The sequence below is a fragment of the Durio zibethinus genome, chromosome 23, assembly GCF_047325235.1.
Source record: "Durio zibethinus cultivar Kanyao isolate XHJ-2024 chromosome 23, ASM4732523v1, whole genome shotgun sequence".
NCBI classification, from domain to species: domain Eukaryota; kingdom Viridiplantae; phylum Streptophyta; class Magnoliopsida; order Malvales; family Malvaceae; genus Durio; species Durio zibethinus.
The window spans coordinates 6,497,923-6,524,821 of NC_143184.1; the positions used below are offsets into that span (position 1 = coordinate 6,497,923).

General features: G+C 36.6%; 5 protein-coding genes across 6 annotated transcripts; 3 read left to right on the plus strand and 2 right to left on the minus strand.

Annotated features, from left to right (window-relative positions):
* Positions 1–946: 946 nt before the first annotated feature.
* LOC111313465 (B3 domain-containing transcription factor ABI3-like) lies at positions 947–5,128 on the plus strand. Of its 2 annotated transcripts, none has more exons than XM_022914147.2 (6): positions 947–3,617; positions 3,775–3,867; positions 4,021–4,121; positions 4,231–4,277; positions 4,381–4,457; positions 4,538–5,128. In XM_022914147.2, the coding sequence occupies exons 1-6, from the start codon at positions 1,860–1,862 to the stop codon at positions 4,679–4,681; spliced, it is 2,220 nt and encodes a 739-aa protein (XP_022769882.1). In that variant the 5' UTR covers positions 947–1,859; the 3' UTR covers positions 4,682–5,128. The 2 variants fall into 2 exon arrangements, with proteins under 2 accessions (XP_022769882.1, XP_089608455.1); XM_089752329.1 differs by having other exon boundaries at positions 1,001–3,617; positions 4,225–4,277.
* A 1,185-nt stretch (positions 5,129–6,313) lies between these two features.
* On the minus strand, positions 6,314–11,745 carry LOC111313467 (uncharacterized). The gene is made up of 2 exons (XM_022914148.2): positions 7,523–11,745; positions 6,314–7,108 (listed from the first exon to the last, which is right to left on the minus strand). The coding sequence occupies exons 1-2, from the start codon at positions 10,458–10,460 to the stop codon at positions 6,609–6,611; spliced, it is 3,438 nt and encodes a 1,145-aa protein (XP_022769883.2). The 5' UTR covers positions 10,461–11,745; the 3' UTR covers positions 6,314–6,608.
* A 429-nt stretch (positions 11,746–12,174) lies between these two features.
* On the plus strand, positions 12,175–14,912 carry LOC111314377 (uncharacterized). The gene is made up of 4 exons (XM_022915671.2): positions 12,175–12,523; positions 12,907–12,968; positions 13,052–13,156; positions 14,649–14,912. The coding sequence occupies exons 1-4, from the start codon at positions 12,304–12,306 to the stop codon at positions 14,778–14,780; spliced, it is 519 nt and encodes a 172-aa protein (XP_022771406.1). The 5' UTR covers positions 12,175–12,303; the 3' UTR covers positions 14,781–14,912.
* Positions 14,913–16,694: 1,782 nt separating this feature from the next.
* LOC111314378 (putative kinase-like protein TMKL1) lies at positions 16,695–19,979 on the plus strand. Its single transcript, XM_022915673.2, has 2 exons — positions 16,695–18,253; positions 19,142–19,979. Exons 1-2 carry the CDS (start codon positions 16,846–16,848, stop codon positions 19,780–19,782), a joined length of 2,049 nt encoding a protein of 682 aa, XP_022771408.1. The 5' UTR covers positions 16,695–16,845; the 3' UTR covers positions 19,783–19,979.
* A 1,167-nt stretch (positions 19,980–21,146) lies between these two features.
* LOC111314376 (putative pectate lyase 20) lies at positions 21,147–25,548 on the minus strand. The gene is made up of 7 exons (XM_022915670.2): positions 25,344–25,548; positions 25,118–25,171; positions 24,728–24,799; positions 22,289–22,931; positions 22,084–22,187; positions 21,836–21,974; positions 21,147–21,733 (listed from the first exon to the last, which is right to left on the minus strand). Exons 1-7 carry the CDS (start codon positions 25,442–25,444, stop codon positions 21,512–21,514), a joined length of 1,335 nt encoding a protein of 444 aa, XP_022771405.1. The 5' UTR covers positions 25,445–25,548; the 3' UTR covers positions 21,147–21,511.
* Between the last annotated feature and the right edge of the window lie 1,351 nt (positions 25,549–26,899).

Here is a 26,899-nt window from a genome sequence, read left to right on the forward strand (position 1 = left end):
TTTGACGGCACTAACGTTATTTCGTCGGCAAACTATGTATTGAGACTAAAATACTATACTCACAGTTGGACGTATAATTAATTTTATTCTTTCTCTCAAATAAAGACAATTTAGATGATAGATAATATTTTGTTGCTTTCACATACCATTGCATACGGTTCAAAGGCATTTCAATATTTCCCATATCAATTAGTTAATGTGACTAGCAGCAGATTAGTAAATTTGTTTTATATTAAAAATCAGAAAATTATCTCATACATTATGATGAAGTTTTTAAAAAGCATTGACAAGTGTCATAATAAAATATATTTATATGTATTAAAAATAATTAATTAATAATCAATACATGTTAATTCTTTAATTTTATTACTTGTAGAGTTGAAAATTTAGACTGTTAATATATAAAAACAAACTCTTATAAGTTTATCCAAAGAGTACTTTCATTATATATTTTTTATTTATTAATTATATGTAGGAGTTACATTTTTTTTTGTTTTTTATTTGAAAAATAAATTAAACTCTGCTTTAAGCAATATCACTTAGCAATCAATTAAATCAAATATTTTATGTTTTATTATTTGTATACAAAGGGGTAGCAGTAAATCAGTAAACTTTGGATCATATCTCACCTCAAAGCATGGAGAAATTAAGCAACTAAGATACTAGTAATTTATTTAAAATGAGAAAAAATAATGAATTGAATAGTGACGTTGCAATATGGGTACGATTGAAAATTCGTGAAAATTGATTCATTCAATTATTTTTAAAAATAACATCTAATTAATTTGAAATTTTAATTTTTACATTTACCACTTTATCCTATGTAAAAAAAAAAAAAAACATGATCAAACAAGACCAGAACTAGAAATTGTGAAAGGTAGAGTGTTGACCACTCTCTCTTCGATTTTGTACTTAAAGTATGAGGCACCGCCCGTATGCGCCATTCAAGTGGGAAAGCGTGGCTGGTTGCACAAAATCCGGAGTGAGAGGCTGAGAAAGTAGCGGCACGAGGTTTTGTTTTTGTTGCTGTTTTTTCTTTTGCTAATCAATATCTCTCTCTCAAAAACTGTCCCTCTCTGTCTCTCGGTTAAGTCCATTGTCTACAAAAAAAGTATAAGCCCCTAAAATTCCGAATTCCATCTTATCTTCAAAAACAAAACAAAAGAAAAACAAAGGGATTTGACATATACAATTGAAAATTCCTCTGGAACAAACCAGAAACACACATGGGTGCTTTAAATTTCAGAGGTTTTACACATGTGGGTGCCTTCAAAAATGGTCTCTTCATCATCATCACAAGGTCATCTTGCTTGGCTTCTCGGTTCTGATTATTATCATCTTTCTTTTTGCTGCTATATTCATTGGCAGCCGATCCACAAGTTTGTGTAAAATTATAGTGTATCGGTTTGTTGTAGTTTAATTGGATTTAATGTTTTCTTCTTCGGGTGGGTGTTAATGTTGAAAAGAATTATTTGATCAGAGCCTCTTATAATGGTTCAATTTAGTCGTAATTACGCAAAGTTAAGTGTAAGGTAAGGTCGGTTTCTTTGAAGGTAATTTTAGGGTAATTGTTTATTATTTCGATAGATTCATAAAAGCAATGCTTTTTGTTGCTTCGCTCTGTTGAGGTTCTGATATGTAGCCAAAGCGGGCCCTTTTTCTCTCTTTCGCTTCCTTAAAGAGATACAATCTTCCCCTTGCACTTATCAGTACACAGAAAACCCTATTTTTTTACTATCCATTTTTCTCTCTCTACATCTATCTGCCTCAAAATATAAAAGCAGTACTACTCAAAAGGGTTTTCAAGTTGCATTTTTTTAAAGTTTATTTAGGAAAAAAAGGAAAAAAAAGAAAGAGAAATGGTATTTGATATGAAAGGTGTACAACAACAGTTGCGTGGTGAAGATCTGCATGCAGGCTATAGAAATGAAGCAAATCCTTCAGGGGTTGATGCTGTTGAGGCGGAAAGAGTGACGACCATGGGTACAGAAGAAAGAGAGATCTGGCTTGATCGACAGCAACACGATCACTTGCTTGATGTTAACGCTGCTTCAATTTTCTATGATGATTTCCCTCCTCTTCCTGATTTTCCTTGCATGTCGTCTTCTTCGTCGACCCCGGCACCTGTCAAGGCCATTGCATGTTCGTCTTCTGCTTCTACTGCATCGTCTTCTTCTTCCGCGGCTTCTTGGGCAGTTTTGAAGTCGGATGCAGCTGAAGAGGCAAAGAGAAAGAATAATGGTCATGGTCATCATCATCATCATCATAATCATAATCATCAACACCATAATCAGCATGATCTGGTGGATGGAACAACTGCAACGTTATCTTCCACCGCCTCCATGGAGATTCCTCAGCCGCCAGATCATAATGTTATGGATGGTGTTGATTGCATGGATGTTATGGAGAATTTTGGGTACATGGATCTGCCTGATGACAAAGATTTTTTCGATCCTTCTATATTTCACCATGATAATACTGGTCTAGAAGACTTTCAACAAGAGCAGAAGCCACAGGAACAGTCACAACAGCTGGATCAAGAAGTATCAATGATATGTAGCAAAAATGAAGATCCGACCCAAGAGCAGAAAGCTTCAGATAATTTAGCCATGGTTTTCTTGGAGTGGCTCAAGACTAACAAAGAGACTGTCTCAGCAGAGGACTTGAGGAGAGTTAAAATCAGGAAAGCTACCATAGAGTGTGCCGCCAGGCGTTTGGGTGGAGGAAAAGAGGCCATGAAGCAGTTGTTGAAGCTTATTCTTGAATGGGTTCAAACTAATCATCTTCAAAAACGGCGCATCAAAGAACCAGCTGCCAGTAATAACATTGATCTTCCCTACCAATGCCAAGACCCCTTCCAAAACCCTAACCCTAATCCAAAACCTAGCTCGAACCCAAACCTCAATTGCAATTCTGTTCCACCGTCTGAACCGAATTCTTGTTTCCCTTTGCCACCCTGGATTCCACAACCAGCATATGTATCTGATCCGACGGCAGCGGAGGTAGTAGGTTTTGCACCAGTGGTTGGCTATATGGCCGACCCATTTGCCAATGGAGCTTCTAATGTTACTAGCCATCCTTACCAGCCTCCAACAGATTATCAAATGCTGGACTCGGCTCAAACAAGGGCAGCTTCACAATTTGCTTTGGCTTCTCAATACAACTTATTTCCAGACAATAATCTGCGTCCAGCTCCACCTCAGCCATCTGCTTTTCCGGGGTATGGGAATCAATATCCGTATCAATATGTTTACGGCCATGATAATGATCAAAGGTTAGTAAGGTTGGGCTCATCTGCTACTAAAGAGGCAAGAAAGAAGAGGATGGCTAGGCACAGAAGGTTTTCTTCACACCATAGAAATCACAATCATCATAATAATCAACAAAGCCAACTCCAAAATCAGAGTGTTGACCAATATGCAAGGCTTGTGAACGATAGCTGTGTGCCGGCAGCCCAAGCCAACCTCAGAAACTGGGTCTATTGGCCATCGGTTGCAGACGGTGTAGCTTCAAGCCCTCCGGTTCTGCCTGGTGAAGTTGCTTTGGTACATCCTGTAGATCGACCAGCCATGCAAGGGCAGACTTATCAGCGGCCGGTGGCATCGGATAGAAGACAGGTGTGTTCTTTGATCTTCGATCTTTTTTTTTTTATTATTGTGACGATCAGATACATTAATTTTTGGGTGTTGTAACTATTGATGCATGATTAAGATATGAGCGTTAAATGTATATTTGCAAGTAATGATGCTGTTTGCTTTCCTGGATGTGTTTTAGGGATGGAAACCTGAAAAGAATTTGCGGTTTCTTTTGCAAAAAGTGTTGAAGCAGAGCGATGTGGGAAATCTCGGAAGAATTGTGCTTCCAAAGGTATCCTTCGTCTTCCTCTTATCACTTTTAGAGAATAATATCGTTATTTTCCATGGATGATAAATTTGAGTTTTTTTTTTTTTTTTTTTTTTGTAATTTTAGTGTATTTGAATTTTGATTACAATTTTTTTTTCTTTTTTGGAATGGAAACAGAAAGAAGCAGAAACTCATCTCCCAGAACTAGAAGCAAGAGATGGGATCACCATTGCCATGGAAGACATAGGAACATCTCGTATTTGGAACATGCGCTATAGGTATTCTAAAATTTAACTTAGATAATGCTATTTTTTACACACTTTTTCTAAATCATCTTTTTTTTTTTTTCTGCCTTTGTTATTTTTTCTTCTCTTTATGGAGTTTCAGATTCTGGCCAAACAATAAAAGCAGGATGTATCTTCTTGAAAATACAGGTACACATATATTAGATAATAGAGTTCATTCGATTTTTTCTAAAGTTCCTTGAATTTATTATTATATATATAATAATAATCAACTAATTTTTTCTTCTTCTAGGAGATTTCGTGAGAACAAATGGGCTCCAAGAAGGAGATTTTATAGTCATATACTCAGATGTGAAATGTGCTAAATATGTATGTACCTTATTAACATTTTTTCGATCCTAATTTTTATGTTGATTTCTTATTAAAAATAAACTAAATGGATCTCACAGTTGATACGAGGAGTTAAGGTACGGCAACCAGGACCAAAATTGGAGACTAAGAGATCAGGAAAATCGCAGAAAAACCAGCATGCAAATTCTCCAGTTGCTGTCATTAATGGTTCGTCATCACCCATCACACAAACAGTAAACTAATGGGAAATTTTAATAAGAGAAAAGAAAAAATAAAAAAAACAAAGAGGGTGCATACCTCAACAAACCATTGCCACATTTCCTTCATGCATGAGAAGGAATGGACAAATGGACGGTAAAAGATCATCTTTTGTGACACTTTATTTGATTCTCTGCCCCCTTCATTGGTTTCACAGTCAAATGCTAGTGTTGGAATCCCAACTGCCGAGACAATTAAGGAGTTTTGGAGACAGAATAGGTCAGGAAAATATGCCAAGGCTTTTTAATTTTTACTGTGATTTGCCTTTGGTAGGAGCGTAGGAGGAGTCAGATGTGTACTACAAATTTTCCAACGTGTATGTCGTTGAAAGTGTAATCTTATACCACTATATAGAGTTTGTTTAATTACAACAATATTATTATTATATATATTATTATAAGAATGGATGATATGCAGCTGTTATTCTATGTTAATCTAAGAGTGTTTGATGATGCTAGCTATTTTCTGGAATTTCATTATTCTTCAACAACTTTAATTGATGATTTCCAGATGGAGATGATCATGTCAAAACTTTGCCATTAGATATGATCTATTATATGATTATTCATTTCATCGTTCTTGTCATATTTTATGGTGACTATTTTGTTGAGTTTGTGATTCTTCTTAACAAATTTTGTAGTTTATGTATAATTATTTTTAATATATTTTATTTTTAATTTTATTTCATTATCGAAATTATCATTATTAATAAAATTATCGTTATTAATGATATAATTATATTGATATTCAAATATATTAAAATTTATATGGAACAATATAATATTTTAAAAATATTTTTGATAGATAATATTTTTTATAAATTAAAATTTATTTAAAGAAAAAGATCTTTTCCATGTAGCCTTGCTACAAAATACTAGTATATATTTATTCCATAATTTTTTGCTTTCTTTCTCATCAAAACTATAGATTAGACCTATTATTGAAGGAGAGTGTTTGACAGAATTTTTGAAGCTCAAGACCAAGATATTATTTAATTAATAAAAACATTTATATTTAAAATATTTAAATATAAAATTTTCAGGCCTGTTTGCCAAACAAGCCCGATTAGATTTTGAATAAGAGTTTTCGAAAGCAAATTGGCCCTAACTGTACCAATAAAACCATTTATAACCATATTGCATGGTACTAAGACCTTTGATGGATTTACATCAACAAACACGGAAGACTGTGATCCATTTTTTTGGGCATTTTTCTTGCTATGACATTTCAGAATGGGAAATAAATCAAAGAAAAATTTTCCCTTTTCTTTTTATACACAACAATCAGATTAAGTTGTCCATTCACCCAATACCCAAAAAGAGGGTCAGTTACTAGAATTAACTTCATTCTTCCGTTGCTCGAGGAGGTACACAGGACTTCACATCAAACTGGCTACGAAGTTTTGAAACAAGTATATTTCTCGATTAAATCCTGTAACATATGTGGGTTTTACTTTATTCAGTAATTGTGAATAAAACATGATGACTGTAATTTCAGTAATTTGGTTCATGTAGTGTTGTTTTAATATCACACTTCTGGGTTCTTAAATCATTTGACTATGTTCTTTTCTGTTTTGTCTCTCTGGCGAAAAGTGCATGAAAATAGTGGTTGTTGTTGCTGTAAGAAATCCTTGTTTTCATTTCAGATAATGGAACTTGTTAAATGGGTAACTTCATTAAAATTTTTCTTCCATCCCATGGTTTATGAAAATTTACATATCTTGAAAAGAAATCTTTCTTTTGCTGCTTTTCAATCACTTATTCCAAACTTTACATATAGAGACCAAAGTTTTCAACCAAAAGGGGGAAAAAAAAAATAAATACTAGACAGTTTTTCAGCTGAACTAGGGTTGAGTGAATTTCTTTCTATCTGAAACTTAACTGCCTGGTAAATATAAGTTATTGTTTCTAACTACTTGAAAGCTGGTTTACCATTGGAAGCAGATGAGTATAGCAATGAAGATGCAGAAAAGCTTGTACTGCTGCTTTGGGGATATGAGTTCTGCATCATTGATGATGGGGGATTGCTGTTTCCTCGATGATTATATTTATAGTCCGAAGAGCCGTTGAGAACCATGCTGACTTTCATGCACTCCTCCCTCTCCTGCTTTATTTCCTTTAGCATTGCTGCTACATCTTTCATGGTGGGCCTATCATCAGGGGAAGGATTTACACAGAGCAAAGCCACCCCTAATGTCTGCAACATTTCCTCAATCTCAGATTCAGGCCTAGCTTGTAAGCTGGTATCTAGCACTTCAATTCCTCCTCTTTTCTGTCTGACCCAATCTACAATGTGGAGCCCACCCGGTATGGTTGGATCAATTGGTTGCTTTCCTGTTAGCACTTCTAAAACAACAACTCCATAGCTATACACATCACTTTTCTCTGTTATCTTCATCATATAGCCATACTCTGCAATGACAACAGCCACCAAAATATAAAACCACTCCAGACTTACCACTGTGAAATTAGAACATGATATTGATAAGATGGTGAAGCATCACAAATAGTACAATTCCTAGAATGAAACAGGAAAATAATGTAATAATGATAGAAAGAAAGTGAAACCATACATGTTTATCAGCTTTACACATTCTGCAGTATATAATAATGTGCTGACAATATTGAATCATTAGTTAATTGGTCATGAACCATGATATATGGGTTAGTAAATTTTTGCATTCTACAACAAATGCTTGTAAAGTTTCCACGAGTACAAAAATTTTAATTTTTTTTTGTTTTTTGACAACTATTGAGTGTTTTTAGAAAAAATGAAAATTCCTGGTATATGCTGATAGTTCTGATATGTAAGAATTTTGAACTAACCTGGAGCAATGTAACCATAGGAGCCAGCAACCGTGCTGGAAGACTTTGCAAAATCTCCATTATCAACAAGCTTGGCTAGTCCAAAATCAGCAATGTAGGGTTCAAATTCGGGACCAATCAGAATGTTGTTGGCCTTGATATCCCTGTGAACAATGGGAGGAACACAGTCATGGTGTAGATAAGCCAAACCTTGAGCTGCCCCCAAGACAATTCTATATCTAGGTTCCCATTCCAAGCGGCTACCGCTGCGCTCATGAAGAAGACTACCCAAACTTCCATTTTCCATGTAATCATACATAAGCAATCTTGTGCTTCGGTTCCAACAGCAGCCTAAGAACCTGACTATGTTTTTGTGGCGGATTGAACCAAGAGTTTTTACCTCAGCAGAAAAGGAATCACGAACTCCGCCTATTCCAATCTTGTCACTATGACAATCATATCCGGCAGCCATTGTCGATGGCCAAAGCTTCTTTACAGCAATTATTTCCCCATTTTCAAGTTCTGTACGATAAACAATCCCTGAACAACCCTTTCCAATAACATTAGCTTCCACTAAACGTTTCAAAACTTGATCAACTGAGAAATTCAACTTCTGGAATGGAGTGAGATGCCAAGGCCATGAATCCCCTGCCATCTCAGAATCATTATCATCTCCTATCATCTTTCTAGCTCTAAAGACTGCAAAAGCCCCAAAGATTGCTAATGCAATGGTCAAGGTAACAAGCAAGGCAATAGCGATTTTAAGTTTTTGTGACCGTCTGAAAGCACTATCACTTTGCATACCAGTTGCTGCAGCATTGCTGAGAAAACATGACTCGTGGCCCTTGGAACATAGCCCTTGGTTTCCTGCTATTTCTGTTAGAGATAACTGTCGGAACAACTTGCTATCCGGAAGATATCCTGTGAAATTGTTGTAGGAGATGTTCAGAGAAACTAGATTGTCTAGCCCAGAAAGTGCTAGCAAGTCACCTTCAAGCTTGTTGTGTGAAAGGTCCAATATGGATAGCTTGTTCAATGTAGAAATTTGAGGTGGGATTACCCCAGATAGTGCGTTCCAGCTTAGATTCAGAGCAATATCTAGAGCTTGGTTATCAAACAGCTCCTCTGGGATTGTGCCAGATACTGCATTGCTGCTAAGATCGAGCAATTGAAGATTTAAACAATGACCAAGAGAGGAGGGGATTGCTCCAGAGAGAGAATTTCTGCTAAGGATAAGTCTACTAAGTGAAGTAAGTTGGCCAAAACTCTGGGGAATCTGTCCCTTAAACCGATTAACTGAAACATCCAATACCTGAAGTCTCGTAAGAGAAGATAACGAGCTAGGCAAAGAACCTTCAATGGTGTTGTTACTCAGGTTCAGCATCTGCAACTGAGTGCAGTTACCAATCTCATCTGGCACTGAGCCACCAAGATGGTTTTGAGACAGATCAAGGAAACTGAGTTTGTCAAGGAACTCAATCTCTTTTGGGATCCCTCCACTGATTCTGTTATTAACAAGCCGGACTCTGATAAGAGAACTGCAATTACCTATCTCCAAAGGGATCGTGCCAGAAATGTCATTAGAAATTAAGAGAAGCTTTGTTAGATTTTGAAGCCGAAATAAACTGGATGGCAAGCTACCAGTGAGTGCATTGTGCGACAAATCTAGAGCCTCGAGGCTCCTGCAACCAGCCAACTCTGCTGGAATGCTTCCTTCAAGTTTGTTCTGCCACGCAAAGAAGACTGTCAGCTCCGTTAACATCCCAAGCTCTGCTGGAATAGATCCTGATATCTTATTAGCATCAAGCTGTAACTGTACTAGGCTTGTGGCATTAGAAAGAACTGGTGGAATAGTGCCGGTGATGTTGTTGTTACTAAGCATGAGCTCTTGAAGATTCGAGAGGTTTCCAAATGACTGAGGTATGCTGCCAGAAAAATAATTCAAGGAAAGATCAATAGTTATCAAGCTTTTGCAGTTTCCTATGTCCTCAGGAATACTCCCATCAAAGTTGTTTTTCCATAGCAACAACTTTTCCAACTTCTGGAGCTTACCCAACTCGGGCGGAAGTGACCCGGAAAGATCATTCTCATACAGATACAAGTCTACAAGCTCTGAACAGTTGCCAATGTGTGGTGGAACCTCGCCTGACAGCATAGTTGTATATACTGATAGAGTTTGAAGTTTGCTTAGCTTACCTAGAGAAGCAGGAATCGAACCAGAAATTTTAGTATCAGCAAGACCCAACACCTTCAGGTTCTGGCAGTCTCCAAGCTCTTCTGGAATTTTTCCTGCAATATCCTTGTTCCCTCCAGCACGTATAACTTCCAGATTTGGCAGCTTACCAAGTTCAACTGGAAGATTTCCACTTAAATAGTTATCAAATATGAGAAGATTCTTAAGGCTGCTGCATTCACCAATCTCTGCTGGGATTGCCGCAGCGAGCTGGTTGGAGTTTAAAATCAAGTCCTGTAGATGTTTAAGCTTCCCAATACTTGAAGGAATACTACCAACAAGACTGTTTGAGCTGACATCAATAACGGATAGTTGCATGCAGTCTCCAATATTTGGTGGGATTGTTCCAGTGAGATTAGCACCAGAAATGACAAGCTTTTGAAGGAAAGCAAGGGACGAAAGATTGGAAGGGAAGGGAAGAGCTAGCTCGATAAACTGGATATTGATTTCAATGACAGAGTTTTTGGAAGAACAAGTGATGTAAGACCAGCTACAAGGGTTGGGGTCTGAAGGATGCCAGTTGGAGAGCGCTGAAGGAGGTGAAGGGGAGCTGTGAAGCCAAGATACTAATGCAATAACTTCATTATTTGCTGCAGAAACAGCATACCGTAAAAGCGTAAAGAGGAAGAGTGGTAGAAGGCGATAGTGGTGGTGAGTGGTTAAAGATTGCCTTGGCATTTGCTTCTGCTTGTAGTTTTTGGACTGCCTCGACATCGGCATTGGCATTGGCAATTGCTTCAAATCCCAAACCAGTCTTCTTGATTTTGCATTGGTTCTCTCTATCTCTCTCACTTTCTCTCCCCTTTTTCTTATCTAAAACTTACTCTACATGAGCTTTTAGTGCAATTAGTCTATAGCTATTTCTACTAATATATGTCCTTTGCCGTCAAGCAAGGAAAAGGTAGATAAAGAAAGCATTAAAGATTTGGAACCGCACCACTATCACCACCTTCACCTCGGGCTTCTGTCCTTTTCTTGTAATCTTGTAATCTTTTACATTTGAATATGTTTTGTTAGATTAGTCATGAGCAGATAAGCCATGTGTTTTGGCATAGTTTTCCTCAAAATTATTAGTAGAATGGGCTGGTTTATTTTTTATAACTGAGCGAAACCTTTGAGGGCAGTCAAGCACCTTTGATTCTTTTCCCTTTTATTTCCTCAAAGAAGAAAATTTGATTTCACAATTTCATAAATGCTGTTTCCATTGTGTTTAGCAACGTTGGATTCCTACGGCAGGGGTAGGCATTCCAAAAACAAAACCTCCATGGAACTTTTGTGTGAGAGATTCCTCCATCCTTTCTAAAAATGCTAAAATAAATCACCCAACTACCTGTTTTAGCTAGCTGTTCTCTTGTTTTCCCCCCTCTCCAGCCATGATTCTTAGCCTGGGATTTCTCAGTCCTCAAACAGGTGGCTATGGCCAAAATTATACTATAACATAAAGCAATTTGTGGAACACGATTAACAAGATAAGCATCATCTTTTCTTTTGGAAAAGAAAAAAAAAAGGATGCAAAGCATAAGGTGTATTTAATTATAATCAGAATAAGAAGTACATACCGTGGCATCATCTTCTCCTTGTCTATAGCTAACTCAATCTGGTATTCAACCTTGATGTCAATGCCTCAATGGGGGATTAATTGCTATCGAGTTTCCAACTTTGATGTCACCTTATTTGTTTTTATATGAACTTTAAATTGCTAGTTGCTACAATACTTATTGTTTCCTGACATGGCTGGCCTTACATGCTTGTTAACCTAAACCAATGCTTGTGCCGGGGATATGTCTTGCTTAGGAAGCAAATGGTCAGGGTCCTCCTAGAGTTTAATTACTTGAACTCTACTTAGACACACTATTACAGCATCCAGGTGGCAGATAAAAGGAAAGTGAAACAAGACAAGAAATGTTTAAAACCGTGAATAATGTCCCTAACTTTGAGGTTAAGCCCATGTGAATGAACACAATTTCAACCATTAGCCTGACTCAAAACCTGATCCTACTGCAAACTTTTAACACTAGCATTATAAAATCAAAAGAATGAAAAAAAAAATGTGAGCCTACCTAATGGCATTAAAGCTTAAGGATTCAAAACGCTGAGACAGCCCAGAGCTCAAGGTGGTGGTGACCTTGGAAACCTGCCCCACAGGGAATCTAACACACTTTTTTTTTTTTTTCTTTTTTGGTGTTTTATCAAAGCCCTGATTAAAATAAAATCCAACTCCACTTTTATTAACTTCTTTATAAGCTAAACCAGCACATTAGATAATCAAACAATTTCAATTGGGTCTGTCCGAGTCCAACTCCACCCAAAGTTTCACTTTTATGGGTCGGGCTAATCTGTAAGTGGGCCCTTTCCCCCATTTTTTGTGAGGTGGAGAGTAACGAGTATCAGGATTCTGGCGACTGACAGTGACAACAAAGATAATTGAAGGAGTTTCAACATCCATGAATTTTAATAGTCAAATTACAGCAGGCATCTAGGCAAGGGAAGTTTCTTTTTTAACAGAATTCTTGATTTTTCAGAAACTTAAATATCTTAACAAACGTAAATTTAGTATTTTTTCTGTTTCATGGCTTCCTTCGCTATGGTTCATAACCTGTGCTCTGTATCACCACTCTCTTCAAAATGTTACTACAAGAACCAAACCCTAGCTCTCACCCACTCCCATTTCTTGTCTTCCATGACCTTTTTAAGGTTAAAGAGTAAAACCCTTTTCTCAAATATCAAATTCAACAAGCCCTTATCCCCAAAACCCTTGGTTTATGCGCTGCAGTCAAACTTCTTCAAAGGTTTGCTATTATTGTCTCTTTCTTTTTAGTCTTTGGAATAAGCGTTGTTATTTGTTGGATGTTTAAAAATAATGTGATTGAGAATGGGATTTATGATTTATACAAGTATATTTAATTCTATTGAGCTAATGAAACAAACGAAAATATTAGTAACATAAAAATTTTTAATTGTGTAATATAATGTGGGTCTTTTGATTAGTAAATTCTTTGTACATTTTGCTTTCTTATCTTTTATGTAGCTCACATACTGCGTTGGATGCACACAATCAAATTAGCATACTACTTTCAGTGATAAACTGTAGGGTTCATGCTAATTCAAACAAATAAGGTTCAATTTCTTGTTCTCAATTTGTACTCACAACCAGTTTGAACTCTATGAATAGTTGTTCAAACAGTGTGGAAAGTTGGGAAGGATGGAATTGAAGCTGGAACCAATTTAGTGCCAGTAAGTTCATCATTTTGCTCCTGTGACTCTTGTGTCAAATTAAAGTTATAGTGAAGGTATTCTTTCTTATGTTTTGAGTTCAGGACTCCATACCGAGGCCAATAGCAAGGATCTCTGTGACAATAGTTGCTCTGACTGTTACACTTTTTGTTCTCAAGTCATTCCTGTCTACAGCTTTCTTTGTGCTGGTATGTTGTCTTTCTTTCTTCCCATCCATAGGAATATATGATTGATGATTACATATTGGTTTTGCTGCAGCATATTCTGTATATGATTTATGTTTATGATAGCTTCAAGTTGGTGGCTGCTGCCCATGACTTTACTGCTATTATAATATAAAAAAAAAAAAACTGTTGCTGATTTTAACATAGTGTATTTGGTTATTATTATGCAATGCCGTGCATTTCTTCCATATATTGAATTCTGTATTTATATCCAAGAGAGGTTTTAGATAGCAACATCAGTTCGGTACTAGAAGTTAAACGCATATGGCTTGTGGAATTGCATGCACTTGTATTTTACTTTCAGAGGCACAAAATGGACCTGTTGTTCCCTAAAATTTAGATGCAAGGAGAGAGAACGTGCCCTTGTGGACAGTGGAAGTCTGCTACAAACAACTACAAGCAAATATTTAGGGTGATAGTCTCATTTTTTTTGCAGTTACTATACTTAGAATGAGCATAACCTATAAGAATTTAAGCTATCCAACATGGTGATCTGAATTTGATATGTAAAGAAGCAACATTGCCTTAAAGCCTTAGTTGTTTGGTTAAATCTTGAGAGCTCCCTTTCAAATAATGCGTTCCCTTCTGAACTGTTGAAAATTGCAAGTGCTGTTACTTTATCTGAATCTAATAACAGGGCCACATCCTCTCTGTGTTAGTAGGCCTATAAAAGTTGAAGCCATATTTTCCTGGTAAAATGCAAAATATAAAATATGATTTAGCAGCTTTACGTAGTTGTCTACTTGATTTACATCTGTCAGATAGTTGTCTACTTGATTTACATCTGTCAGACAATGGCTGATTGCCGTTCACTGTTAGAAACCTGGAAAACGTCCTTATAAATGACAAGAAGAAACATGGGCAACATAGAACGTGTTAACCTTCACTTCTTAGTTTTCTTGGATGCCTGCATGAGAACCAAGTCATACCTAATATTCATTCTAAGAGTTAAAATGTTATGTCTATGCTTGAATCAGGTAACAAGTATTGTTTGCATTTGTGAAATTGGAATAACTTAAGGTCACTGGCTTGGTTGCTCTTGGTGATCGAAAAATCATTGCATATCTAATCTGACAGTTCATGCACTTTTCCTCAAGGAATATGCCATATCATTATCTTTCTTGCTCCATTTCTTTTGCTGGAAGATTATAACTGGACGCCTATGTGTCTAAGTTTTACGTTATTTTCCCTCTTGGGATTTCTGTTTACTTGTTAAAATTGTGGATCTGCCTGTAGACGATATATCTGAACTTTAAGCTTAGAAATTTTATCTCCATTATGGTTAATATGCAAACCAGTTGGTCATTATACACACGCTGCAAGAAGTCCCCTATTCACCTTCCCTCCCCATTGCTAAGGTGGTGGCAGCCACTGATATTCTACAGGCAATGAGGCAAAGCACCATTTTATTGTAATCTCTAACCAGGATGAATAATGCATTCTTATGGATGAGCAGGCCACAATGGGACTCGTGTATTTCGCATTTCTTGCCTTGAACAAAGATCAAGGCCCAAGAGGAGGCGGTGGCACTGACTCCATGGAAGACCCTGTAGAAGAAGCAAGAAAAATAATGGAAAAGTACAAATGACAACAGCAAGATCATGGTAATTCTGATCATCCAAATTTTGTATCACACTTAGCCCTATGTAAATTTGTGGGTATACACTGTAAGGAAAAACTTTTTGTGTGGAATTTATACACTCTTTTTCTCTTCGGACAATTCATCTGCGTGGGGGCAAAATTTATTACAAAAAATCTAAAACTATCTGCCTAATTATTATGTATATGCTTGCAATGGATCCTTTAAATGCTTAAGCAACTGACTTTGGGGTATTCTCCGGACAAGCTCATTGGCCATGAATAATGCCCATCAGTATGTCTCCATCATGCTGAACAGAGGTTAATGCAATAAAGAAAATTTCCATTTTATTTTGTTCTTTCAAATTGTCAATAAAATACACGCATATGATTCCCTCAGTACTTATATTCAATTAGTTAAATTTTGAACCTGTTTATTCTTGTTTCACTCTCATACTCACTGAAAATTGCTGAAGTATGTGAAGAAAGAGAAGAACTATGTATATTCCTTGAAAGCTGTCTAAAAGGTTTAAAGAAAATTTGATAAAACGAAATATAACATTGTCTAAAATACTATAAAATATCATTCATTTCAGGAAAAATGGCTTCAGAGCAGGCTTTGTTGAGGCCACCGAATTCCATTTACCCTTTCTGGCTTTCATTTAAAAATTCTCTGATAAGGATAAATTCTTGGAATTACGAGACAGACAGGGAGACAGGCAAAGATTATCAAAAAAGACTGGAACTAGATGATAAAAAATGAAAATCAATGATTTCTTAAGAATAGGCGTGAATTTGAACAGTGGCAGATGTTTTCATTTAGTTACCAATTTAGCATGGAAACACCAAAAAAAAAAACTTTATTATTTATTTATTTATTTATTTTGGGATGGGTTTTTATTCCTGGGAGACATAATTGGAGGTCCCATTAAATGAAAGCATCCTCAATTATTTGTATAACGTTTGAAAAGAAATCATTTGTTTTTCATTGTGGTAAAAACCCCATTAAAATTCCCCACCAAATTTCTCACTTTATTGACCTGTCTAGCATTTAAACCTTATTGACAGTTTTTCTTGAGTAGAACTCTCGATTCTGGAAAGTTTTCTTCTTTCTTTTTTTCCCATTCATTCATTTATTTAAGCTGCATTATTAACAGAGGGATGAAGGTAATCATTACTTAGATTTGTTAAATATGATCCTTTTTTTTTATGTAAGATTCCACAGGATTGAGACATGGGATGTAACTCACTCAACTGCAATAAAACTATTAAACTCCTCCTTGGCCCCTCTTTCAGGTCTAAGCTGTAGACATAGATGCACTTTTTCTCCCCTTCCTCAGCTTTGCTTTTGCACTGTGACCCACAAGCATATAGGCCCACGAAAAATCCATAAACTACTTTGAACGTCCATCAAGAGCAATGCACTCTCAACAAAACTGACTTCTTTTCCATCACTTATTACAAGTACTCTGACTGATCCTTTAGTTTCAAGTAGTATCCCTGAAAACATGTAGGGGCGGTGATGAAAAGAGCAACAGATAAATAATGGACCTGCCCTGGAAAACTACATCTGGAATGGACAAGACTTGTTGCCGTCCAGCGTCATGCATAGAAAACCTTCCTTTCTTTCTCAAAGAATGCATAGTTATGAGAAAAAAAAATCGGACAAATTCCCAAAGGCGACCGTGCAGAAAGAATTCATGAAAGTATAATATATAAAGCAAACTCAATGTAATTTAAAAATGTAGATTACTAAAGTTTTTTTTTTTAAATTCTAGTGTACCCTCTCCCTCATAACTTTGCCGTCCGATCGTTTTCATTTTGTTACGATGCAATCTTTGATTAACATTTTGATGGTATTAAGAAAGATTATACGGTGACAACAAGTTTGAATTTCTATATAGCTTGGATGGTCGAATCATGACCGTCGAGTTACTGGACTTTGTCAGCTTACTCATAGTCAACACTCTGTCAGCTTTCCCAAAACGAAAACCTCTCCCTCGTTGAAAACTCCACAAAACAACGCTAAACAATTAAACTTTGCACCTCCTTTTCTTTCTCTCTGTGGTCCTTTCATGGAGGTGATCAAACTTTACTCCCTCTACATTGTCTTCTTCTTTGTATTGACCAAAGGCTTATCTACAACACTCACCGAGTCATTGTCTGCTTCTTCTTCTTCTTCTTCACCAGATGTTGAGCTTCTCTTGGGAAGGATTAAAGCTTCGTTGCAAGGTAACACTGAGAACTTACTGTTATCTTCATGGAACTCTTCTGTTCCTCTTTGCCAATGGAGAGGACTTAAATGGGTCTTCTCCAATGGGACTCCTCTTTCTTGCAATGACCTTTCTTCTCCGCAATGGACTAACCTCTCTCTTTCCAAGGACCCATTTTTACACCTTGTTTCACTTCAGCTCCCTTCTGCTAACCTTACTGGTTCACTCCCAAGAGAGCTTGGTGAGTTTTCGATGCTTCAAAGTCTTTACCTCAACATTAACTCACTGAGTGGGACTGTCCCTCTTGAACTTGGTTACAGCTCTTCATTATCTGATATTGATTTGAGTTACAACTTGCTCGCCGGGGTTTTAGCTCCCTCCATCTGGAACTTGTGTGATAGACTTGTTTCTCTTAGGCTTCATGGTAATTCACTATCTGGGTCTCTTCCTGAACCTCCATTACCAAATTCTACTTGTAAGAATTTGCAGTCCCTTGATTTGGGTAACAACAAGTTTTCAGGGAATTTACCAGAGTTTATAACTCGGTTTCAAGCTCTTAAAGAGCTTGATCTTTCAGGTAACATGCTTTCAGGTTCAATTCCAGAGAGTTTAGCCACTTTAAACCTCGAAAAATTAAATCTTTCCCACAATAACTTCACTGGAGTGTTGCCCGTTTTTGGCGAAAGAAAGTTCGGTGCAGAGGTTTTTGAAGGGAACAATCCAGGGCTTTGTGGATTGCCTTTAAATAGTTGCAGTGGAAGGTCTCAATTGAGTCCTGGTGCAATTGCTGGCATTGTGATTGGTCTGATGACTGGAGTGGTAGTTTTGGCTTCAATGTTTATTGGCTATGTGCAGAACAAGAAAAGGAGAAGTAGGGGATATAGTGAAGAGGGGCTGGAGGAAGGAGAGGAAGATGAAAACAGTGCTAGCGTTGGGGGAGGTAGTGGCGAGAGTAAGCTTTTTTTGTTCCAAGGTGGCGAGCATTTGACATTAGAGGATGTACTGAATGCAACTGGTCAAGTCATGGAAAAGACAAATTATGGGACTGTCTATAAGGCAAAGCTTGCTGATGGAGGAAATATAGCATTGAGGTTACTGAGAGAAGGCAGTTGCAAGGATAGGAGCTCATGTCTACCAGTCATAAAGCATCTGGGGAAGGTTAGACACGAGAATTTGGTTCCATTGAGAGCTTTCTATCAGGGGAAGAGAGGGGAGAAGCTTCTCATTTATGACTATCTTCCAAATAGAAGCCTACATGACTTTTTACATGGTATGCATATTTTAACTTTTCTTTTTGACCATTTCTCCTGAATTTTATGAATTTGGAAATAGTTCTTGGATTTTGTTTGATATGCAACTTGTGAGGATGAATGTACCTATGTGTTTGAGAGAGCATGGGTTATGAATTTATAATTCAGTTTACCATCCAAGTTTCAAGTTGACTACTTGATAGAGATGTAACAAATACATGGTTTTGATGAATTATTATGGTTTTAAGAGTTCTATTACACAAATTTGTACTAATTTGTTATGTAAATCCTTCATTTGAAATTCAAGTTCCCATATTCAACCCCAATGAAAATGGAAATGATAATTCAAATCTCACAATTTGAGTTGTAGTCAAACTTAGCAAAAGAAATATCTTTATGGAGTAAAAGCAGCATCAAAAGTTGGAGTTTTTCTATTTTGCTCTTAAACCAAACAAGGCTGAATATTTTTCTTTGATGCTACAAAATCTGTAGCAATAGGAATACATCATTAAGAAGTCTTTTTTGCAAAAGATATTTATGTTGTTTGTTATTGATTTAACTTTAACCATTAAAATGTTGAATTAAATATGTTGTGCCAAATGCCAATTAAGGCCTTGGCTTAGTGGCAAGGAGGAGGCCCTAGAACCCCTCAGTTCAAGTCCTACTGTGTGTGGGTTTGATTGTTTAGTTATATTCTAATTTGTTGAGTTTATTGATTGATTATTCAGTGATATATGGATGTAATAGTTGATTATGACTGTAAGTTCTCTTGTAATTTAAAAAAAAAAAATTTGTTGTCCCTAGATTAAGTCATTGGTAAGTTATTCGAGTCTTTTGAATTTTTGCTGCATGTGGCCACTGAATGCAAATTCATCGAATTCTTATTGTGTGTTTCTGATTAAACGCAGAATTGAGAGCAGGAAAGCCAGTTCTGAACTGGGCACGACGGCACAAGATTGCATTGGGCATAGCCAAAGGACTAGCATATCTTCATATGGGTCTTGAGATACCAATTACCCATGGGAATGTAAGATCAAAAAATGTTCTCGTGGATGACTTTTTTGTGGCCAGGCTTACTGAGTTTGGACTTGACAAACTAATGATCCCTGCTGTAGCTGATGAAATGGTGGCCATTGCAAAGACTGATGGTTACAAGGCACCAGAACTTCAAAGGATGAAGAAATGCAACTCCAGAACAGATGTTTATGCGTTTGGGATATTGTTATTGGAGATTTTGATAGGAAAGAAGCCTGGGAAAAATGGAAGGGGCAATGATGCTGTGGATTTGCCTTCAATGGTGAAAGTAGCAGTCTTGGAAGAGACAACAATGGAGGTTTTTGATGTAGAAGTCTTGAAGGGTATCAGGAGTCCGATGGAAGATGGATTAGTTCAGGCATTAAAGCTTGCAATGGGATGCTGTGCTCCGGTAGCTTCAGTGAGACCCACCATGGATGAAGTTGTGAAGCAGCTGGAAGAGAACAGACCAAGGAACAAATCTGCTCTGTATAGCCCTACGGAAACAAGGAGTGAAGTTGATACCCCTTTCTAAGCTGTCTTTTCCAGTTTTCATTAAATTATGACCTTCAGTTGCCCTGCTGGTATTACTATCTGCTTGTCAAGTACGAAGTGGTAGTGAATGATTAATGTTTCTTCAGAGAGGTTATATTCTCAGGGTCTATGTAATTCATGACAATTGATCCCTTAAAGACAGTTTGGATTCTTTTCTAGAAATTTGAAACATACTTGCACATTTTCTGTTCTTACAAACAGTAGAAACATCAAAAACAACAGTTCAGCAAGGAAAAAGGAGAAAAAAAAAGCAGTGGCAGATCCGACATTTTTTTGGGAGTACCTGCATATAATATATATAAAAAATTGCTTATTAATTTATTAATTTCGTTAATGAAAATGATGTTTAGAAAAAAAATTTTCTTCAAATTTTTTATATTTTAATTTTTAAAGGTGTTCATGAACTTCCTAATCCAAAAAGTGGTTCTATCACCGAAGAAGAGTCACTTGAGAATGTTGTTTGTTACTTGCAGCATGATTAAAGGATGTAATATCTGGGAGAAGAGTAATTCTTGTACTAATTGTTTATTGAAATCAAAATGGTTTCCTAATAGACCACACAACAAAACAAATTGACCTCTGAACATCTCATCTGTGATCTTGACTTGTCCCGACTCAACTAATTCAGTGTTCATGTTATGAGTTATTACAATTCATAAATGAACGTGTCAGATATGATTAAAAGAATACGTAAATTTTACGTTTCAGTGCATTGAAAGAGGATTGAAGTTCAACTTATATTTGCTGTACTCTTCCTCTCAATGCAAAGTAAATTATGAGCTTTAAATGGGCTAAATTGGGTAAAGTGGATCTCATGTTAGGCAGTTTTTTGGCGATGGGCCTAATGCTTGGCTGTAATAAACACTGTTATGCTTAGCTCAATTAGTAAGAATAAAGTTGGGATAGAGATTTCATATTGGATAAGAAAACTTTCATTCGACCGCATTGAATGGTTCAATGTGAGAAATTGCCTGCCTGGGGGATCACTTCAAAAAGTCACGAGGAGAAAAGCAAAACGAATACCAAGATTAGTTTAGCTTTAACTCTTTTTTCTTTTTACTAGTTATTTTCTCGTTCAAGAGAGGAGTTATTATTAAGTTCATGGCCATGGGACTTCCTCCAAGTTTCCTACATGGCAAACACAGGTAAACAGGTTGGCAAGAAAGCGCCACTGTTTCATAGGTGAGAAAGGCAGCACATGCCTTAAGCAGTACGTCTTCCCTCACATGCAAGCAATGTGAACCACAACATAATCCGATGTCTTTAAAAACTATACTCGCAACATAATTTGCCTTCATGTGCAATTTATGTGCCAACTAATTAATCAAAGCGGATGAATAAAAGTTCCAAAAAGAAACAGGGGAAGTTGCGTAAACATAAACTGAGGAAAATAAATAATTACAGAGAGAAGCAATGTAGAAGTGAACAACACCTTGGCACCTTAAGGAGGCCGAGGTCGATCAATGGCATTTAAGACAAGTGAAATATTGTTGTATACGATGGAGAGAAATAGGACAAGTTCTAAACATTTTTGTATGCTTGTCAAAGGGATTAAGCAGAATATATAGGGTTGAAAACTCAGGCAATACTACTATAAAATATATATGGGAAGAAAAATGAGTTTTTTTTCATTTTCTTCTTTTTTTTTTTTTTTCCTCTTTTCCTTCAATTTTTGGTTGGGGTGGAGTGTGGTGGAGACTAATTGAGAATTAACACGTGCGGCCGTTGCGACAGGAAAGGGCGCCAGCGTTTGAAGTAATGACGCCAACTAAGGAAGAGGACTTGGCCCCTAAGCTAGAGGCCCTGGCATAGCTTGCTGCTGCTTCAGCTCCTGATGGAGTGAAATACGCTCCATTTAACAACAGGTCTCCTTCTGACCTCCAATTCCAATGTTTCCATTGATCAATCGATATGTCCACTCTCTTTGTGACCTGAAGACATCAAATTCAACAAATCTGTCGTCATTTCGTCATCATATTTATTACTGCTACTTCCGAAAAGGGGGAAATTTCGCAGGATTGGTTTATATATACCTCCTTAGCAAAGGGGTTAGCAGGGGCAAGGTAACGGTTGCCCTGGCTGTTAATGGTGGGATTAGCACTTCCACCGATGGCATACATTTCCCAGTGCGTGTAATCATTGTTCACTACATGGAAATATCCATGTCTACACCTGCAAGATTTTGTAAAGAAGGCTGAGTCAAATTTATGTGAAACCTTTTTTTTAAATCCTGAAAAAGGAAAGAAGAAACTACAGTAGCGACCATACTCAAGGATGTTACCTTGGCATTCTCTGGATGAGACCCTCACCAAAATGATTATAAGCAATGGTCACTTGCATTTGCTTGTCTCTTACGTAAGAGTCACTATGTCCCAACAGCATAACCTGTCATCAAATTACTTGGACGAATTAATTTAGTCCTTCAAAAACATAAATTCACTTTCAAAAAAAGAAAAGCATAAAATGTATGAGGAAATCTATCTGACCTCATTGTGATGGGTGAAATAGTTGTTTGAGATGGTAATTGCAGTGGAACCCATTATAGCATCAATAAGTCCATCAGCACAATTAGAAAGTGAATTATGGTCAATCCAGATGTGGCTTGATCCAAAAATCGAAATGCCATCCCCGTCAGCGATGGTTCTCCAGCCGTAATGAGATGGGGAGCTTCGAACCATAGCATTGCCGGTGGGCTTACAGTCATGAATGTGGACTCCATGGATGATAATATTCGTGACAAACTGGATGGTGATGCAGGCCCCATTAGCAATATGCACATTGGCACCACGACCATCAATTGTCTTAAAACTGTTCATTATAAGCTCCTGCTTCAATGTGATCACCATGTCACGCTTGAACACAATCCAAAGAGGCTGATCCTGGATAACAGCATGGCGGAGGGTGCCTGGTTTGGGGTTCACAGGGTCATCATCGCCAGGGTCACTTACCACATAGTACCTTCCATCACGACCACCAACGGCATTGCGTCCAAAGCCAATGCCACAGTTTGCAAGGCGCTTTCGCCTAAGATACCAACGCTGGTCACAGCGCCAGCAGTCATCAATTGGATTCCCTGTTCCACATGAGAAATATCCCAGATTTCTCCTTTCTGTGCTGTTTCTTATGCTCCTGAAAAACCCATGATTATGACGTCATTATGATCATATACATTGTATAAATTAATTGAACGGAGTTAATTAAGCATGTGAAAACTGGAATAGGATTAATGATGAACAGTTATTGTATTCGAAAAGAATTTAATCATTGCTTCTATTGAGTTGAGTTGGCCTTGTGACTTTTTGTGCGAGCTGTACATATGGTCCATGAGGAAAATTTTGAGAGATTTTTCATTGACCACATTTTCCTGGTTGAAGAAATAGTAGTCAATGATAAGGTGGGAACTAACAATTCTTGCCTGGTCCTTATTTGCGTCGGTGGGACTAAAGAAAATTAAAACATTAAATACGATCGTGGCGGTGTCCCTGAATACAACTTGTTTTGTCAGGTATGCAGCTAGCTACTAGATCAGTGGAGAATTTAGCCAAGTTTTTCTTCTGCATGCATTAAAAAGGTAGATCTAAGCTTTGTGGGCTTTTTTTTTTCCCTTCAAGTTCATTGCCTCCCTTGACAGCCTGGAGAAGGGAATCATATTTCAACAAGATTTTATGTAATCTACCCCACCTTCCAGGATAGTTAAATCTAGCTGATGGAATTGGCATGATCGTTTTCATTAAAGTGAAAATATGGAGGTGAATGAATCATTTTCAGTACAAAAAGCAAATCTAGTAGCAGTAAAAATTTCAGGGGATCAAAGACAAAAATATTGGTAAAATAACTATAACAGGGACAAGAATGGCAAATTGGTGTATAGGCAAGCAAATAAAGCTTAAAGCACTTGGAAGTTGGAATTATACTCGGATAAGGAAGGAATAATAAGACGGCAAATAAATTAAAGGGCGAGAAGCGCGGATCTCAGGACATGGGCATGTGCTTAAGCTGGCTACAAGTTAAAAAAGGGGGGCTGATCAGATAGTAAATTTTGTAATAGCAAGGAACATGGGCCTGGATTCCTCATAATCCTAGTAGAAATAGAATTATTCTATCCAAATAATATTAAATATAATTATCCTAACAGAAAAGAACATGGAATTAAGAGTACTACTTATCAGTTAAGAGTTTAATGACTAAAGTAAATGTAAATCTGAATATAATTAAATTGATTTATATAATCATCAAAATAATATCCAATAATTTTAAAAATGAAATCTCAAACGCCCATTATTTTTCCTTACCCTTAAACTGGGGTTTTTGTTAAAACAAAAAGTAAATACAGTGGACAGTTGGTTTGCCCCTGTATCTGTGTATTAATTTCAATTCTTTTTCCATTTTTTTTTTCTTTTGGGCGGGTAGTTTCTTATTTGAGAATGGTATTTGATAAGATGTAAGAGAAACCCAAGTTCAGTTCCCCGAAAGGCTGAAGTTTACAAAAACAGTGAAAGTTTACAAAAACACTGGCTGCAAGTGAAAACAAAAAAAAAAAAAGAAAGATAATGGCTACGTGCCAAGATTCGACCCTTAGTACTTTTGACTGAATTCTATTGGGTGAAAGGACATTTTGACTACCTAAGTAAGAAAGAGAACGGGAGAAGACAGGTGAAAAAGACTTGTCAGAAACTACACATTGTAGCAAATAGTGGTCCAATTGGGATCGGGAGTTCATGAATCAATCCTCTTCCAAAATTTCAAAAGATTTAACTATTAGGCCGTAAATATTTAAGAGAACTTTTTAACCAATGAAATCCCAAGAGATTATTTTATTAGGAATGAATTAAGTAAAATAAAAAAGATTTTGAATTCGATACTTATGTAAAACTAAATGGAAGGTTAGCTGAATCTGTGGTAGAAAATTAGATAGAGAAACTCACATATTAACCAAAGAAGCAATTTCCTCAGGATTGTCGACTGCGTGCTCATTTATCCATTTGTCATCGTCCAACCTGAGAAAACAAGAAAGTGCAGAACTATTTTGTCAACCCCAAAAGCATTAACGAAACAGAGAAGCATAATCCATATAATGCAATGCACGTTCAAAAAGGTGTTTTAGATTTTTTTTTTTTTTTTCAGAGGAGGTTAGGAGTAAGTTAATTGATCAACTGTGACTTTCATTGCCAAAGGGAATTAAACTAAACATATAACAGAATTAACGATCCCGATATGATATTTGATCAGAATCGATCTCAACGGCTTATACTCTTCAGTCTTCCCTAAGTTGGTAGATTTGCACGTGAAAAGATTAGCTGAAATAGTTTACTCACCCGTCTGTCATTGATGAGTTCTTCAAGTCCTGCAACTTGTTTTCTTCAGCAAGCCTGTCATGACAAACACGAGGAAAATAAAAAACCACTTGCACCATGTATATTAATACAGCTAGCTACCTAAATTTGTATTCGCGGTGCTTTCCAGGATTGTTTTTCTGGAATGAAAAAGCTAAACCAAACAGAAAGAACCCAGGTAAGCTAATTGTTTCCTTGGAAAATGTACCTTGAATTCAGCATTGTTTTCTCTGCTGACGCCTTAACACAAACGAACAATACAACAAGTACCAATGTAAACAAAGAGAAGAATCTCTGAGAAATCCCCATTGCTGATTCTCTCTTTCTCTTTGTGTTACGGTGCTGAATGTGTTTAGTTTTCCCTGTTTGGAAGAAATGGAAAAGGAGGGAGAAGGAAAATGCCGGTTTTGATCAATGAAAAAACTCAGATGGTCCGGTCATTTTATAGGGAAAGAAAGAGAGATTAAATACTTTGCCTAACTCCGTTAAATTATGGTTAAGTCAAATTGACCTGTTTTCATTTTTGAACCAAATCTCACCCTCCTCCCTAACCGCCACTATCTGAAAATAAATGTAAGGCTACCACGTGTCGAAGTGTAGGTCGCTAAAGTGCCAGGCCAATTCCCCTCTGACACTTCAGCTGTTCCCGTGGGGTCCTTTTTATCCACGTCATCTTCTTAATTTTTGATTGGACGAAAGGGGGTTTTCAAATTTCAATACATACCGGCAGGTGATGGTGGAGGATCGGTGCAAGTCACGTGGCCACGTTGGCAACGTGGAAGGTGACTAAAATCCGGCAAGTGTTGGAATTATAGGAATATAAAATCTCCGTCTCTGGACAGGTGTCCTTAAAAGCGTACTGATACGTTTAAAACTAAAAGATCGTATTGCGTACAAACCCTTAGTTTTTTACTTTTTTCTCTCGATTTGAAGTTTTGGAGATTGCTAAAATAAGATTGATGATTGTCTAAGCGTTTTCCGCTTTCGGATGTTGAAGGCTTGCTGGAAGATGGATCAAAAATGTTGACGTGGAAGATTTGATAACCGGTTAAAAATAGTATTACGAGCCGCACTCCAATATTCAAATCAACAATATATAAAAAAAGAAAAAGCAAGAAAATGAGAAAGAAAGTAGGGAACAAGGAGAGGGTAAGTAGACAAGAAAAGGTGCCCAAAATGTACGATGTTCATAATGTATTATATGTAACTCGTTTTTTATTTTTATATCTTACTTGTGCTAATATGGATAATTGATTTATTTGATATCAGTCAAGCATTGAACTAGTTAACGTGGCTGTTGATTTGATGGTTAGCAAGTGCTGACTCAACTATTAGTGATGGTCGCAAACATGTTATTTATAATCATTATATTTTAATTAATCAATTATAATTTATAATTGTGTGAAGTATATTAAAATTTTATACAAAATTCATACTTATAAATGATGAATTTATATATAACATTTTATTCTAATCGAACAAATATAAAATTATACTAAAAAATTTGTAAGTGTAATGCACCTTTAATCTAATGGTTAAAGTGTTAACGTGATAAACAAGATACAACAATGATTAAATCTAATTTGTTGGAAAAAAATTTTTAATTTTAATTTTGATTACAACTGGTTGAAAATGCTACTGTTAAGTTTCCTCATGGTTTTGGCTAATGTAGAAATATTGCTTTTCATTGTTTTGTTTTTTACATTTCTATGTTACTTATTTTATAGTCAAAGGATACTTTGATAATGAGTGTCATGGTATATT

Excerpts from the sequence above, each read along its gene's own strand:
- LOC111313465 (XM_089752329.1), top strand. The coding sequence starts at position 1,860 with ATGGTATTTGATATGAAAGGTGTACAACAACAGTTGCGTGGTGAAGAT. Across the intron at positions 3,618-3,774 it reads TGGCATCGGATAGAAGACAG|GGATGGAAACCTGAAAAGAA; the intron begins GTGTGTTCTTTG and ends GATGTGTTTTAG. Across the intron at positions 4,122-4,224 it reads ATTTGGAACATGCGCTATAG|TTTCAGATTCTGGCCAAACA; the intron begins GTATTCTAAAAT and ends CTCTTTATGGAG.
- LOC111313467 (XM_022914148.2), bottom strand. The coding sequence starts at position 10,460 with ATGCCAATGCCGATGTCGAGGCAGTCCAAAAACTACAAGCAGAAGCAA. Across the intron at positions 7,109-7,522 it reads CTATGGTTACATTGCTCCAG|AGTATGGCTATATGATGAAG; the intron begins GTTAGTTCAAAA and ends TTGTCATTGCAG.
- LOC111314377 (XM_022915671.2), top strand. The coding sequence starts at position 12,304 with ATGGCTTCCTTCGCTATGGTTCATAACCTGTGCTCTGTATCACCACTC. Across the intron at positions 12,969-13,051 it reads CTGGAACCAATTTAGTGCCA|GACTCCATACCGAGGCCAAT; the intron begins GTAAGTTCATCA and ends TTTTGAGTTCAG. Across the intron at positions 13,157-14,648 it reads CTACAGCTTTCTTTGTGCTG|GCCACAATGGGACTCGTGTA; the intron begins GTATGTTGTCTT and ends ATGGATGAGCAG.
- LOC111314378 (XM_022915673.2), top strand. The coding sequence starts at position 16,846 with ATGGAGGTGATCAAACTTTACTCCCTCTACATTGTCTTCTTCTTTGTA. Across the intron at positions 18,254-19,141 it reads CCTACATGACTTTTTACATG|AATTGAGAGCAGGAAAGCCA; the intron begins GTATGCATATTT and ends GATTAAACGCAG.
- LOC111314376 (XM_022915670.2), bottom strand. The coding sequence starts at position 25,444 with ATGGGGATTTCTCAGAGATTCTTCTCTTTGTTTACATTGGTACTTGTT. Across the intron at positions 21,975-22,083 it reads CTCATCCAGAGAATGCCAAG|GTGTAGACATGGATATTTCC; the intron begins GTAACATCCTTG and ends AAAATCTTGCAG. Across the intron at positions 21,734-21,835 it reads CTAACCCCTTTGCTAAGGAG|GTCACAAAGAGAGTGGACAT; the intron begins GTATATATAAAC and ends TGATGTCTTCAG.